The sequence below is a fragment of the Salvelinus alpinus genome, chromosome 16 (genome assembly GCF_045679555.1).
Source record: "Salvelinus alpinus chromosome 16, SLU_Salpinus.1, whole genome shotgun sequence".
Taxonomy (NCBI): Eukaryota; Metazoa; Chordata; class Actinopteri; order Salmoniformes; family Salmonidae; genus Salvelinus; species Salvelinus alpinus.
In genome coordinates, this window is record NC_092101.1 from 18,424,978 (window position 1) to 18,441,336 (window position 16,359).

Consider the following 16,359-nt stretch of genomic DNA (forward strand, 5'->3'; position numbering starts at 1 on the left):
GAGACAGAGAGAGCGAGACAGAGAGAGCGAGACAGAGAGAGCGAGACAGAGAGCGAGACAGAGAGCGAGACAGAGACAGAGAGAGCGAGACAGACAGACAGAGACAGAGAGAGAGACAGAGAGACAGAGAGCGAGAGAGAGCGAGAGAGAGAGAGAGAGAGAGACAGAGAGCGAGAGAGACAGAGAGACAGAGAGACAGAGAGCGAGAGAGACAGAGAGACAGAGAGCGAGAGAGACAGAGAGACAGAGAGAGACAGAGAGAGACAGAGAGAGACAGAGAGAGACAGAGAGAGACAGAGAGCGAGAGAGATCGAGAGAGAGAGCGAGAGAGACAGAGCTAGAGAGACAGAGCTAGAGAGACAGAGACAGAGACAGAGAGAGACAGAGACAGACACAGCGAGACAGAGACAGAGACAGCGAGACAGAGACAGAGAGAGCGAGACATAGACAGAGAGAGCGAGACATAGACAGAGAGAGCGAGACATAGACAGAGAGAGCGAGACATAGACAGAGAGAGCGAGACATAGACAGAGAGAGCGAGACATAGACAGAGAGAGCGAGACATAGACAGAGAGAGCGAGACATAGACAGAGAGAGCGAGACATAGACAGAGAGAGCGAGACAGAGACAGAGACAGAGCGAGAGAGCGAGACAGAGAGAGCGAGACAGAGCGAGCGAGACAGAGCGAGCGAGACAGAGAGAGCGAGACAGAGCGAGCGAGACAGAGAGAGCGAGACAGAGAGAGCGAGACAGAGAGAGCGAGACAGAGAGAGCGAGACAGAGAGAGAGAGACAGAGACAGCGAGACAGAGAGAGCGAGACAGAGAGCGAGACAGAGAGCGAGACAGAGACAGAGAGAGAGCGAGACAGACAGAGCTAGAGAGACAGAGACTAGAGAGACAGAGAGAGCGAGAGAGCGAGAGAGACAGCGAGCGAGAGAGACAGAGAGACAGAGAGACAGAGAGAGCGAGACGTAGACAGAGAGAGCGAGACGTAGACAGAGAGAGACAGAGACGTAGACAGAGAGAGACAGAGACGTAGACAGAGAGAGCGAGACGTAGACAGAGAGAGCGAGACATAGACAGAGAGAGCGAGACGTAGACAGAGAGAGCGAGACATAGACAGAGCTAGAGCGAGACAGAGACAGACACAGCGAGACAGAGACAGAGACAGCGAGACATAGACAGAGAGAGCGAGACATAGACAGAGAGAGCGAGACATAGACAGAGAGAGCGAGACATAGACAGAGAGAGCGAGACATAGACAGGGAGAGCGAGACATAGACAGGGAGAGCGAGACATAGACAGGGAGAGCGAGACATAGACAGAGAGAGCGAGACATAGACAGAGAGAGCGAGACATAGACAGAGAGAGCGAGACATAGACAGGGAGAGCGAGACATAGACAGGGAGAGCGAGACAGACAGAGAGAGCGAGACAGACAGAGAGAGCGAGACAGACAGAGAGAGCGAGACAGAGAGAGCGAGACAGACAGAGAGAGCGAGACAGACAGAGAGAGCGAGACAGACAGAGAGAGCGAGACATAGACAGGGAGAGCGAGACATAGACAGGGAGAGCGAGACATAGACAGAGAGAGCGAGACATAGACAGGGAGAGCGAGACATAGACAGGGAGAGCGAGACATAGACAGGGAGAGCGAGACATAGACAGGGAGAGCGAGACATCTGGACAGGGAGAGCGAGACATAGACAGAGAGAGCGAGACATAGACAGGGAGAGCGAGACATAGACAGGGAGAGCGAGACATAGACAGAGAGAGCGAGACATAGACAGAGAGAGCGAGACATAGACAGGGAGAGCGAGACATAGACAGAGAGAGCGAGACATAGACAGGGAGAGCGAGACATAGACAGGGAGAGCGAGACATAGACAGGGAGAGCGAGACATAGACAGGGAGAGCGAGACATAGACAGGGAGAGCGAGACATAGACAGGGAGAGCGAGACATAGACAGAGAGAGCGAGACATAGACAGGGAGAGCGAGACATAGACAGGGAGAGCGAGACATAGACAGGGAGAGCGAGACATAGACAGAGAGAGCGAGACATAGACAGGGAGAGCGAGACATAGACAGAGAGAGCGAGACATAGACAGAGAGAGCGAGACAGACAGAGAGAGCGAGACAGACAGAGAGAGCGAGACAGACAGAGAGAGCGAGACATAGACAGGGAGAGCGAGACATAGAAAGGGAGAGCGAGACATAGACAGGGAGAGCGAGACATAGACAGAGAGAGCGAGACATAGACAGGGAGAGCGAGACATAGACAGGGAGAGCGAGACATAGACAGGGAGAGCGAGACATAGACAGGGAGAGCGAGACATAGACAGGGAGAGCGAGACATAGACAGAGAGAGCGAGACAGACAGAGAGAGCGAGACAGACAGAGAGAGCGAGACAGACAGAGAGAGCGAGACAGACAGAGAGAGCGAGACATAGACAGGGAGAGCGAGACATAGACAGGGAGAGCGAGACATAGACAGGGAGAGCGAGACATAGACAGAGAGAGCGAGACATAGACAGGGAGAGCGAGACATAGACAGGGAGAGCGAGACATAGACAGGGAGAGCGAGACATAGACAGGGAGAGCGAGACATAGACAGGGAGAGCGAGAGCGAGACAGACAGAGAGAGCGAGACAGACAGAGAGAGCGAGACATCTGGACAGGGATTAGGTCAGCTAAAGAGACTAAAAAAGGAGGTGGAGAGGGGGATAGGCTTAGCATGTTGTGGGTTTGAGTGTATGGACAAAGAGAGAGAAATAGAGGTTTTACTTGAAAGAAGCCCGGGGGCATGGGTCCGCCAGGCATGCCATCGTTGGGGGGCATGTTGCCCATCACCGGACTGGGGGCAGCGGCTGCACTCTGTAAAACACAAAGTAAACACACACACTTAGTACTCTGAAACACACACACACACTACTCAGAAACACACAGAAACACAGATTAAAACGCTGTAGACACATACAGTACCAGACAAAAGACACACCTACTCATTCAAGGGTTTTTCTTAATTTTCTATATTTTCTACATTGTAGAATAATAGTTAAGACATCAAAACTATGAAATAACACATATGGAATCATGTAGTAACCAAAAAAAAGTGTTAAACAAATCAAAATATATTTTATATTTCATATTCTTCAAAGTAGCCACCCTTTGACTTGATGAAAGCTTTGCACACTCTTGGCATTCTCTCAACAAGCTCATGAGATAGTCACCTGAAATGCATTTGTGACAAGGTAGGGGTGGTCAGGGAAGATGGCCCTATTTGGTAAAAGACCAAGTCCATATTATGGCAAGAACAGCTCAAATAAGCAAAGAGAAACAACTGTCCATCATTACTTTAAGACATGAAGGTCAGTCAATACGGAACATTTCAAGAACTGAAAGTTTCTTCAAGTGCAGTCGCAAAAACCATCAAGCGCTATGATGAAACGGGCTCTAATGAGGACCGCTACAGGAAAGGAAGACCCAGAATTACCTCTGCTGCCGTGGATAAGTTCATTAGAGTTACCAGCCTCAGAAATTGCAGCCCAAATAAATTCTTCACAGAGTTCAAGTAACAGACACATCTCAACATCAACTGTTCAGAGGAGACTGAGTGAATCAGGTCTTCATGGTCGAATTGCTGCAAAGAAACCACTACTAAAGGACACCAATAATAATAAGAGACTTGCTTGGTCGAAGAAACACGAGCAATGGACATTAGACTGGAGGAAATCTGTCCTTTGGTCTGATGAGCCCAAATTTGAGATTTTTGGTTCCAACCACCGTTTCTTTTTGTGAGACGCAGAGTAGGAGAATGGATGATATCTGCATGTGTGGTTCCCACCATGAAGCATGGAGGTGGTGTGATGGTGTGGGGGTGCTTTGCTGGTGAAATTGTCTGTGATTTATTTAGAATTCAAGGCACACTTAACCAGCATGGCTGCCACAGCATTCTGCAGCAATACACCATCCCTAAGCATGCAAAGCAGTCATCAAGGCAAAGGGTTGCTACTTTGAAGAATCTAAAATGTTATTTTAGATTGGTTACTACATGATTCCATATGTGTTATTTCATAGTTTTGATGTCTTCACTATTATTCTACAATGTAGAATAGTAAAAATAAAGAAAAACCATTGAATGAGTAGGTGTGTCCAACCTTTTGACTCGTACTGTACGTCATACACACTCTCACCACAAGAGTCTGACGTGGCCTAGCTTCCACTGCTTGGTGTGTTTTTTCAACATGAGGAAGGACATTAGCGAGACATTGATTGTTTGGGTGGTTTTGGCGTTTTCAGACAGCGGGAGGAATTGGCGGAGAAAAACGACACAGTTACAGCGTAACGTTTCTCTGGAACATGAATGTCTGGCTCAGATTGCTTCTCCGTCGCCGCATTAAGACGATATTAAAAAAAGACAAGCATCTGTCGGTCTATGAATCTGTGAACATTTATGCTGAGTAGAAATAAAAACACAGGGCATGGATGGAGTATATGTGTCTGGCTAGCTCTGGTGAAATCTCTCCTAAGCAGTTAAATGGGGTTTGGGTTTGGAGTCCCCTCCCCCAATGTATGTACTGTATGTAAGGCAGTGGCTGGGTCTGTTGTGTGTTTCCCAGGCTGTCTATTCACCAGGCAGCACCCAGTGAAGGGGATTACACAGCTGCCCAGAGCCCCCCACCCCTCCTCTCCCCCACTGTAACCAGATCCTCCCCCCAGCCAGCCACAGAGCAAACAGCCCCTCCATCCCTGACCCCTATCGGCCCAGAAACTCACTAACGGGCCCTGGGACCACAAGGCACAGCGCATGCACAAGCGTGCACACACACACAATGGCTGCTACCCCTGGTGTGAGGGTGTGAAGCCGTAAGCCCCACGGGCACAGTCAGGGACTGAGAGCAGAACACACCCAGAGGGGCCAGCCCATGACACACAAACAAACACACTCACACAGCTTCTCCTCCTTAGTGTATATAAAAGGCGTGTGATGAGATTGCAAGATAATGGTAGTAAAGAAGATGTTTTCATTACATACAGTTGAACCAGGTGCCACTGAACAGAGGCTGTATACCTTCTGCTTTATTCAGCAGGCAAAAGAAAATAGTGACTGTATAAATGGTGGATTATAATTTTCTCTGCAGCTTCAACAACAACAAAAAGAGAAGAGTGGGAGAAGGAAAGAGAGGAGAGAGGGGGAAGTGAGTAGGAGAGCAGAGTGAAAGGCGAGAGGGCAGAGGGGAGGGGAGTGAGTGAGCGGAGGTGGTTAACAGAGTTTGTCAGCACGTATTTACTCAATGGCAGTGGTTAGTCCAGCACAGTGGAGCCATCGTGTTGGCTGATTGGCCTCGTGTGCCATTTACACACTACTGCCATCATGTTGAGGCTAGAAAACCCTCAGAAACAAACACGGCAGCACTCCGCATGTTAAACATGTCAGGGCCGAGCCAGTGGAAGAACCATGGAGACACGGACTGGACTGAACCAAAAATGGGTATGATGGCGGCACACAGGAACTGTCATTGCAGACTACTGTCTCATCCAGACTCCAGGTAGGTCTATGACACATAGGGCTCTGACGGTCATGACATTTTGGATAGCGGTTATTGTTCAACCAAAACATATACCAAAATAATATAAATACTTGAGTATATATGAGGGATAAAAGATTATATTTAAAGCAGTTGCCTTCACACAGGTGTGGTTCCTGAGTTAATTAAGCAATTAACATCCCATCGTGCATAGGGTCATGTATAAAAATGCTGGGTAGGCCATAATTTTTTTACATTATTTTGGCTACCATGGCTATTTGTATTTATTATGGATCCCCATTAGCTGCTGCCATGAGCATGAAAACTATGTCAACCATATTCCATGGCCATCTCAGTCAACAGATCTCAACCCAATTGAACACCTATGAGAGGTTCTGGAGCGGCACCTGAGACAGCATTTTCCCCACCATCAACAAAACCCTTTTTATTCTGGCAGTTACCTGTGTGTGTGTGCGTGTGTGTGTACAGTTGTGGCCAAAAGAATGACACAAATATTAATTTTCACAAAGTCTGCTGCCTCAGTTTGTATTATGGCAATTTGCATATACTCCAGAATGTTATGAAGTGTGATCAGATGAATTGCAAAGTCCCTCTTTGCCATGCAAATGAACTGAATCCCCAAAAAACATTTCCACCGCATTTCAGCCCTGCCACAAAAGGACCAGCTGACATCATGTCAGTGATTCTCTTGTTAACACAGGTGTGAGTGTTGACGAGGACAAGGCTGGAGATCACTCTGTCATGCTGATTGAGTTCGAATAACAGACTGGAAGCTTCAACAGGAGGGTGGTGCATGGAATCATTTTTCTTCCTCTGTCAACCATGGTTGCCCGCAAGGAAACACGTGCCATCATCATTGCTTTGCACAAAAAGGGCTTCACAGGCAAGGATATTGCTGCCAGTAAGATTGCACCTAAATCAACCATTTATCGGATCATCAAGAACTTCAAGGAGAGAGGTTCAATTGTTGTGAAGAAGGCTTCAGGGCGCCCAAGAAAGTCCAGCAAGCGCCAGGACCGTCTAAAGTTGATTCAGCTGCGGGATCGGGGCACCACCAGTACAGAGCTTGCTCAGGAATGGCAGCAGGCAGGTGTGAGTGCATCTGCACGCACAATGAGGCGAAGACTTTTGGAGGATGGCCTGGTGTCAAGAAGGGCAGCAAAGAAGCCACTTCTCTCCAGGAAAAACATCAGTGACAGACTGATATTCTGCAAAAGGTACAGGGATTGGACTGCTGAGGACTGGGGTAAGGTCATTTTCTCTGATGAAGGACCACAGAGTGAAGGAAAAGAAGCCAACAAGTGCTCAGCATATGTGGGAACTCCTTCAAGACTGTTGGAAAAGCATTCCAGATTAAGCTGGTTGAGAGAATTCCAAGAGTGTGCAAAGCTGTCATCAAGGCAAAGGATGGTGACTTGGAATAATCTCAAATATATTTTGATTTGTTTAACACTTTTTTGGTTACTACATGATTCCATATGTGTTATTTCATAGTTGATGTCTTCAGTATTATTGTACAATGTAGAAAATAATAAAAATAAAGTAAAACCCTTGAATGAGTACGTGTGTCCAAACTTACATACATACACACAGAGATAAAAACACACAGACGTACACAGATGGAGAGACAGAAGTCTGTCTGAGCAGAGAGAATTACAGATGGCCTCATCTGCATTATCTGCAGTGTGATCAGTGGCATGCTGGGTAGCTGAGCTGAGCGCAGGCGACCGGTTGGTCAGTAGAAGCTGACATGGACGGCAGGCTGGGCTGCTCATGTTGGGGAGGAGAGATGAGGGGGGGGGGGGGGGGGGGGTGAGGAGGGGAGGGGAGCCTGTTTCTGAAGCACACAGCCAGCTAGTCAGCCAGCCAGCGAGGCTCCACTGCACTCTCAGGTAATGCAGCGAAAGGCCTGTTCTCCTTGTTGCCATGACAACCCCGACCTCAGCTCTTGCTCTCTAGTGCCCATTAAAACCCTCAGGCCGTCAATCATCAGCCTGGCCAGGGAGCAAGAAAGAGAGGGAGAGAGGGAAAGAGAGAGAGAGAGAGGGAAAGAGAGAGAGAGAGAGAGAGAGAGAGAGAGAGAGAGAGAGAGAGAGAAAGCAGAGATAGAGAGGGAGAGAGATGGAGTTTAAAGGAGCCTGTGGCTTTTGATAGCTGGCCTGTTTGCAAGCGCTAGCTCCCTCTCTCTCATGCACACAAACACATGCGCAGATACACAATACCCCCACAGTATTTAACCCTTTACACACACACCATTGTCTCCGCTCCTTCTCTCTCCTGTATTTCTGCAGCAGCGGCACTGCGTCCTGCTTACTCTCCCTTCCCTCCCCTCTATCCATAAATAATACAGTCAATGATGGTTCCTTCCAGTGGGTCTGTATTTATATCTCCTCCTAAGAAGAACACACAACCAACCCAAACCCATTGATTGTTCTGTGAGCACTCTGAAGTAATTAGCTACCGCTGTTTAATTATCAGTATCCATCCTGCTGCCTAGCTGGACATGAGACAGTGAGTGAGCGTTGCAATCTGCCCCATTGATCTAGACCTGGGTTCCAGGGGGTAATAGATCCAGTCTTATCTGCTCTGAGACAAGCAGGGAAACACAGATCACTTGCTGGCTGGCTGGCTGGCCACAACACAAACACAGAGCGAGAGAGAGAGAGACCGCTCGACTCCTGCAGACACTACTGCTATAAACACAGTCCAGGAGTGGATTTAGCCACTGTGTTAAACCTACATTATTCACCCATGCTACATCTGTTCTCTTCCTGCTACAGGAACAATATGAATATCAGAGCTGGAGATGAACAGCAGACTGGCTGAGTTCATTAATGGTAATACTAAGAAGTCCTAGTTCAGTTTTTTTGGAAGATGAGAGGATTTAGAAGAAATCTGGGGTTGATGAGTAGGTGTGAGAGGCTCCAGACAGATTGGAATAAAATCATTTCAGATAGAGGGTGCTGTGTGTGTGTGTGTGTGTGGGTACAGCCATACACTGGGCCAGCAGTGAGACCAAAGTAGCAGTCAGTAGAACAGAGTGTAGCTGGCAGACAGACTGCTTGGCTGTGCATCTGCATGGGCTGGGACTGGAAAGCCTCAGTCAATCTCCATGACCAACCACTGAATTCGTGGCCACGCGACTGCTGCCTGTCATCACCGCCCCCCCTCCTCCTCTCTGCTCGCACCTCTCCCACTCTGCTCGCACCTCTCCCACTCTGCTCGCACCTCTCCCACTCTGCTCGCACCTCTCCCACTCTGCTCGCACCTCTCCCACTCTGCTCGCACCTCTCCCACTCTGCTCGCACCTCTCCCACTCTGCTCGCACCTCTCCCACTCTGCTCGCACCTCTCCCACTCTGCTCGCACCTCTCCCACTCTGCTCGCACCTCTCCCACTCTGCTCGCACCTCTCCCACTCTGCTCGCACCTCTCCCACTCTGCTCGCACCTCTCCCACTCTGCTCGCACCTCTCCCACTCTGCTCGCACCTCTCCCACTCTGCACCTCTCTTCAGTCCCAGCTTCAACTGCTCCAATCATTCTGTCACTGAAGTCAACTCCTTAAAGATTAGCAGGAGAGGCTGCTGGCTGACAGATGTGCCTTTTAATCAATGGGAGAGCGGGAGCTGCGTGGTGCAGGAACTCAGGAACCTGACTCCAAACTTGGCTACACAGGAAAGCCCTCCATGACAAGTGGAGAGAGGAGGCCGGCTCAGCACACCGCTTGCTTTCATCCCACTGCTCCAGCAGCTGTTGTGTCAATCAGGTAAATTAATTACCAGTAAACAAATCTGCCAGGGAGGGAAGAGGGAACCCCCTCGCCCCTCTCGTCCAACCCAATCCCCAGACCCCTCCCCACACCCACACCTCTGCCTCGTCAGCATCCCACAACAGGGCCCCTGGAGCCTGGAGTCTCCAGCTGCCTCCCAGGCAGCCCTGTGAGCGGTCAGCCCAGGAGGAGGCATCTCGGCTGGGGAACTGTCGCCACCCATCTTGCCCTGGAGCACCTGCTTTGTCTCCTGCTGCTTTGCAATCTCCCCATCACAGACACACTGATGCAGATATAATAACTGGCTGACACTTGTGCTGAGAGCAGACAAACACATACAATAACCATCAATGTGCCAGTGTGCATCTGTCAGTGTCTGGCTAATTTATGTGCGGTAGTGGTAGAGCAGCCCAACTGGCAGTTAGTAATGAATGAGATGGTAGTGTGTGTGAATGTTCTTGGTAGGGTTAACGTGTGACAGACTCTCTGGGGATGTGTGTGTGGCACATTACAGGTGTAAAAACAACAAACACACCTCTCCCCAGTCTCGTTGCGTTGGCGTTTAGGAGCAGCTACCTTTCCCAGCCTGCGTGTGTGTCAGGGTTAAATTACACCTAAGTGAAACTGACACAAACACGCGTGAGTGGGGTGCAACATGTGTCCGGATTCTGCTGTTGGCCTTGTCATGCACACACACACACACACACCGGGCCGTGGAGGCCTTTATTGGCAGTGTCAGATGTTAATGACCAGCGGTGAGGATGCCCTGCTGTTCATTCCACAGGTCCCCCCGCTGGCCCTGCTCTTTAATTACTAAGGGGTGAGGACAGCAAACCCTGCGCACACACACAACCCCCCCCCAGGAGGGGGTTCATAGCGTGAAGAACGGTGAGCACTCCTCCTCTTCCTCCCCTCATTAGGCCAGTGTCAGCCACTAGAGGAAGTTGCCATGATGGAGCTCCAGTCTAAACAAGGACAAGGCTCCTGTCTTCTGACTGCCACCAGCCACACACACGACTAATTGAAGATTATTAATGCCACTAATTAGGGAATAGGGTGGCTGGCGCTAGGAGACTCCACTGTGTGTGTTGTATACAGGAGCTCAGCAAATGTGTGATGTTGGTCTCCACCTCTCCTTTAAATCCTTTACAGCTGCTTTCACACAGGTGTTACCACCGATCCGGGCTGCTCTGATAGGGACTCTAGAAACACACTGAGTATTGACTGAGGGACATACAGACAGAAAGACAGAAAGACTTCAGTCAATGGCAGTATATGGTTTGAATAGTACGTGTATGGTTTGAATGGTACGTGTATGGTTTTTCAAAAGTCTTTGTCAAAATGAAGTCATGACGCAATTCGAAACCCCGGTAACAATCAAACAATAAACAATATAAATTAACTAACACCATCTCCAACAAGTACAGCATCACAGCATTGAATACCACACACACAGACACACACATCAGTTAGTGTAGCCTGAATGAACTGTATAATCCCTGTCTGTCAATGAGATCATCACAGCAGTTCTGATTCACTGTTCCTTACCTGCAGGCTGCCTGATCAAAGAGCTCATTTTATAGGCCTCACTCAGACATACTGCCTCTCTCTCCAACACTTAAAGGGCCAGCGTAGCACCAAACCGGGATCCCAGTACCCATCTTGGCCAGAAGGTTTTCATAATATAATACATTTTATGGGCAAGACCTCCTATGGGACTTATTAAAAATGAAAAGACTTTCTGGCAGCCTGGTTACCAATATCTCCAACCCCCCCCCCCGCCCCCTTTCTCTCTCTCCCTCTTTCTCTTACTATCCCTGTACAACTGCATTTTATTTTTGCAGGAGGGAGGGAGGGAGGGAAGGCTTAGAGAGGGAGAAAGAGGGAAAAAATAAAGAGAAAGAAAGAGCAGGGAAGTTAGAGAGAGAGGTACACACCTTCCACAACGCCAAAGGCGACATGGTTGGACCTTAAAAGCCTAAACGAGACGTCTATTGCTCGCAACAATAAAATAATTACCATATATTATTCCTGCTAATGTGGTAAAATAGTCAAATGAGCTTTGTAAATATAGAATACAGAGAGAGGTAAGGGGAAGAGGTGAGAGCAGTCCTCTCAACCGTGTGGTTTCTGAGAGCTACTTTCGGGGCGGCGGTGCTAGTATCACTTGCATGTTGTGGCCATTTTCAGCAACTCGGGCCTGTTGACTGTGCCATCTGAGAATGCTAATACAGTACTCCTCTCCAAATGCACAAAGCCACACAAACAAATTGGGAGGGAGATAGATTGGGGTTGAGGGGCGTGTTTAAGGCTGAGACGTTTAAAACGGTCCCAGTCAGTCCAGTCTGATCCAGTTCCAGTCTAGACACCCTATTTCAGATGGGGAGTATTACGGGCCTGGCTGGCAGGAAGGGCATTCCCAGGGGAGCAGGCCACCGCTCCAAATCCAGAGGGGCGTAGGGGGCGGGGGTCGAGCTTTCACTCAGGAGCACCACTGCCCCTGAGACAAGGAGTTCATGAGCCATGAGAAAAAGGCAAATGTGGGACCTGCTAATAAACAGCAGCTGTCTTTCCAGTGCACTAAGACAAAGGTTGCAGCGCCAACATGTCCCGCTGCACCCCCCCCACACCTCCCTCTCCAGGTCTCTGTTTCTCAGGTCAGAGTCAGTCACCTTGTGGCCATCAGGACCCAGGAGCACAGCACCCAGAGCTCCTGCCGGAGAGAGGGGGGGGCAGCAACCGCATTCCCAAGACAATGGAGGGTCTGTGGAGCTGCCTGAACCTTTGAGGGCCTGGGGCAAAGAGAGAATAAACAAGGGAGGAGAGATAGAAAGATAGAGGATAGAGAGAAAGGAAGCAGAGAGAGAAAAAGAGCGGAGAGAGCTACAGAACAGAGGGAGCAAGAACGACTGCAGGAGAGTGTGGACACATAGGGGACGAAGTGTACGAGTGAGGGAATGCTGGCACGGCTGTAGTTTGGAACTGATAAGGATAAGATGGGAAAAAGGGAGATAGGAGGGTAAAAAAATGGAGGGAACTCATTTCAGGAATACAGGGGAGGAGAGCTGAGAAACAGAACAGCTTTCTCCCTCTCGCTCTGTCACATCACCTGCCTGCCTGCGTAGCCATTACAGAACTCAAGGAATTCAAACTGTTCTGCGTGCCGCACCACCAGGCACACACACACACACTGTCCTATAAATGTCTCTGTCACCAGCAACCACAGAGCACTATTTGAGTAAAAGGCAGGAGTTATTTGTGTATGGTAGGAGAGGCTGAGATTGGCCATAAACCACATCTCTGTCCACCCACCCTGGCCAGCATCCCCCGGACCACAGGCTGAGAGAGACATACAGCCGCAGCATACTCACTCTACCTAGTAGAGTTCACTGGGCTGGTGGTGGGGCTGGACTAGAATACACAACACAGAGACATGCAGGCAAACACACACACACACGTCAAACAGCCAGCACCCCAACACTTCCTGGGCCTGACCAACTGCTGTTTGGACACTATCGGGTAAATATTTACCTTGCAGGATGGTCGTAATGGAGGAAGGGGGATGGGGGAAGAGAGGAAAAGAGGAGAGGGGGCAGTGGTAAGGTTTCCCGTGGTAATGTTTCTCACTTTCTTTAACATGAGCGTGCATGTAAGCGGGCTAACTCACACCAGCATCGCCATAAATAAATATATCCACTAGCCTCACCCCACATAAGTGAGGCTAGTGGGGCTCCCGAGTTAAGGGCTTCTGAATGGTGCAGCGGCCTAAGGCACTGCATCTCAGTGTTGGAGACTTCACTACAGACCCTGGTTCGATTCCAGGCTGTATCACAGCCGGATGTGATTGGGAGTCCCATAGGGCAGCGCACAATTAGCCCAGCATCGCCGGTGTTTGGCTGGGGTAGGTCGTCATTGTAAATAAGAATTTGTTCTTAACTGGCCTGCCAGGTTAAATGAAGGTTTAAAGAAAGAGAATACCACTATCATGCTCCCTCAGAGAGAAAGAGAGATGGAGCCTCTCGCTCCCTCCTTTTGTTGTGAGAGGGGCTCCAGTAGTTGGCTAAGAAGCCCAATAGACTCCTTAGCGGAGAGTATTCATTGCAGGAGTGAAGCATGCTTACGGTTCACTGCTGTTTGGTTTGTTCTCTGAGCGGTTTCCTCAGTGTTTTACCCCCTCTACCAGCACCCCTCTCCCAGCCAGGCACCCTCCCTCCCCTGGGCCTCCCCACCCCCACAGGCTGTGCTGTAGCAGTGCTGCGACCCCCTCTCTGTGCCTCCTCTCCTCCGTCACTGCGCCTTTTTTTCAACTTCTGGTTTTGATGATTCGGTATCAACCGCCCTTTTGCCCTCTCTTCAATTCCCTCACTCAACTCAATCTCTCTCTGTGACACTGTGCATTGCCGCCTACTGGAAATGGATACGTTAACACGTGTGCATGCACAGCTAAAGATGTTTATTCCTTCTAGTGTGTTTGGACACATACCAACAGAGATCCAACACAACCCCCGTGAATATATTCATGGAGACATGCTCCCCCTCCTCGATTAATAGTCTAAATATGTCAGTGATCACAGAGAGGCAGCCCATCCTGATCAGCCAATGAGACCATCCCCCTCTCTTCCAGTCGCTCTCCCTCACTCTTTGAGTCCCTCTTCCTCTCCTCTCTCTCCACTTCCTCCCCCTCCCTCTTCTCTCACTCAACTCCTTCCTTCTCTCCTCCTATACCTCTCTTCCCCCCCTCCCTCATACAGAGTTTATTAGCCATGTTCACTTAGAGCCGAGGCGGCAGCCTGCCAATCTACACATAAACATGGTGCATTGCATATCACAGCCTTTCTGCAGGTAACGCAAACACTGGAAAGATTTCAGCCACATCAGCAAGCATTGTATAGACGGGTTGGCTGACAGCGTTATGAAAATGATGTGCGCGCACCGATGGGGCAGGAAGCAGTGCTTTGTTATGATTCTGAACGGTCAGATACAGTGCTTTCAGAAAGTATTCATACCCCTTGACTTATTCCACATATTGTTGTGTTCAAGCCTGAATTCAAAATTGATTAAATATATTTTTAAATCTCACCCATCTACACACAATACCCCATAATGACAAAGTGAAAACATGTTTTTAGAAATTTTAGCAAATGTATTGAAAATGAAATACAGAAATATCTAATTTACATAAGTAAACACACCCCTGAGTCAATACATGTTAGAATCACATTTAGCAGCGATTACAGCTGTGAGTCTTTCTGGGTAAGTCTTTAAGAGCTTTGCACACCTGAATTGTACAATATTTGCCCATTATTCTTTTAAAACTTCTTCAAGCTCTGTCAAGTTGCCATAGATTTTCCATTCAATTTAAGTCAAAAATGTAACTAGGCAACTCAGGAACATTCAATGTTGTTTTGGTAAGATACTCCAGTGTATATTTGGCCAAGTGCTTAAGGTTATTGTCCTGCTGAAAGGTGAATTTGTCTCCCAGTGTCTGTTGGAAATTACTGAACCAGGTTTTCATCTAGGATTTTGCCTGTGATTTGCTCCATTATGTTTATTTTTATCCTAAAAAACTCCCTAGTCCTTGCCGATGACAAGCATACCCTTAACATGATGCAGCCACCACCATGCTTGAAAACATAAAGAGTGGTGCTCAGTTATGTGTTGGATTTGCCCTAAACATAATGCTTTGTATTTCAGGACAAAGTTAATTTCTTTGCCAAATGTTTTGCAGTTTTGGAATATTTATATTCTGTACAGGCTTCCTTCTTTTCACTCTGTCAATTAGGTTAGTATTGTGGAGTAACTACAATGTTGATCCATCCCCAGTTTTCTCCCATCACAGCCATTAAATTGTAACTGTTTTAAAGTCACAATTGGCCTCATGGTGCAATCCCTAAGCGGTTTGCTTCCTCTCCGGCAACTGAGTTAGGAAGGACGTCTGTATCTCCCAAGTGGCGCAGCGGTCTAAGGCCCTGCATCTCAGTGCTTGAGGCGTCACTACAGACAACCTGGTTCGAATCCAGGCTCCATCACAACCGGCCGTGATTGGGAGTTCCATAGGGCTGGCTTGTCAGGGTTTGGCCGGGATAGGCCGTCATTGTAAATAAGAACAAATTCTATGGGACTTCCAATCACGGCCGAATGTGATGCAACCTGGATCACATCCGGAGATGAGGTAGTCACTTGGGCTCCCGAGTAGCACTGCATCTCAGTGCTTGAGGTGTCACTACAGACACCCTGGTTCGAATCCAGGCTCTATCACAACCAGTCGTGATTGGGAGTCCCATAGGGTGGCGCACAATTGGCCCAGCATCATCCGGGTTAGGTTTTGGCCGGGGTAGGCCGTCAACTGACTTGCCTAGTTAAATAAAGGTTACATAAAATGTAAAAAAACAAACATCTTAAACATTATTATTGCACACAAAGTCCATGCAACTTCTTATGTGACTTGTCAAGCACATGTTTTACTCCTGAACCTATTTAGGTTTGCCATAACAAAGGGGTTGAATACTTATTGATTCAGCTGTTCATTTTTAATTAATTTGTAAACATTTGTAAAAACATAATTCTACTTTGACATTATGGGTTATTGTGTGTAGGCCAGTTACAATATCTAAATGTAATCAATTTTAAATTCAGGCTGTAACACAACACAATGTGGAAATAGTAAAGCAGTGTGAATACTTTCTGAAGGCACTGTAGCAATAATGACAAGAAGCTGCCATGTGGGGAATTGTGGGTGGCTCGTTCCAGGTAGTTTTATCTTGTTCTGGACACCCTGCCTTGTTTTGAAGTGTTCTGACGGATTTCTTGTCAATGCTAATGTGCCAAATTGTTAGCTAGCTCACCAACAACTGTATATTTGAGAGACAACACGTGCTCATTGTGCAAATCTTTTCAAACATTTGGAGAGGAAATATAGTTTACATGTCAACAATCTAAGTTAACCCCATCTGTTTTGTCCCATAGTTGCACACGTGTCAGTTTTGTTGCTAAACAACCAACCCGTCTATATCATTTGGAATCATTGCCGCTATTTGCTT

The 16,359-nt window shown here is 48.3% G+C and overlaps 1 protein-coding gene across 1 annotated transcript in view; it reads right to left on the reverse strand.

Moving 5' to 3' along the window:
- Nucleotides 1–16,359, reverse strand: part of LOC139541030 (single-stranded DNA-binding protein 3) — a 97,610-nt gene that overhangs the window by 16,252 nt on the left and 64,999 nt on the right. Inside the window, exon 5 of the mRNA XM_071345185.1 lies at nt 2,787–2,876. Coding sequence (XP_071201286.1) covers nt 2,787–2,876 — 90 coding nt within the window. The remainder of the gene's footprint in view (nt 1–2,786; nt 2,877–16,359) is intronic.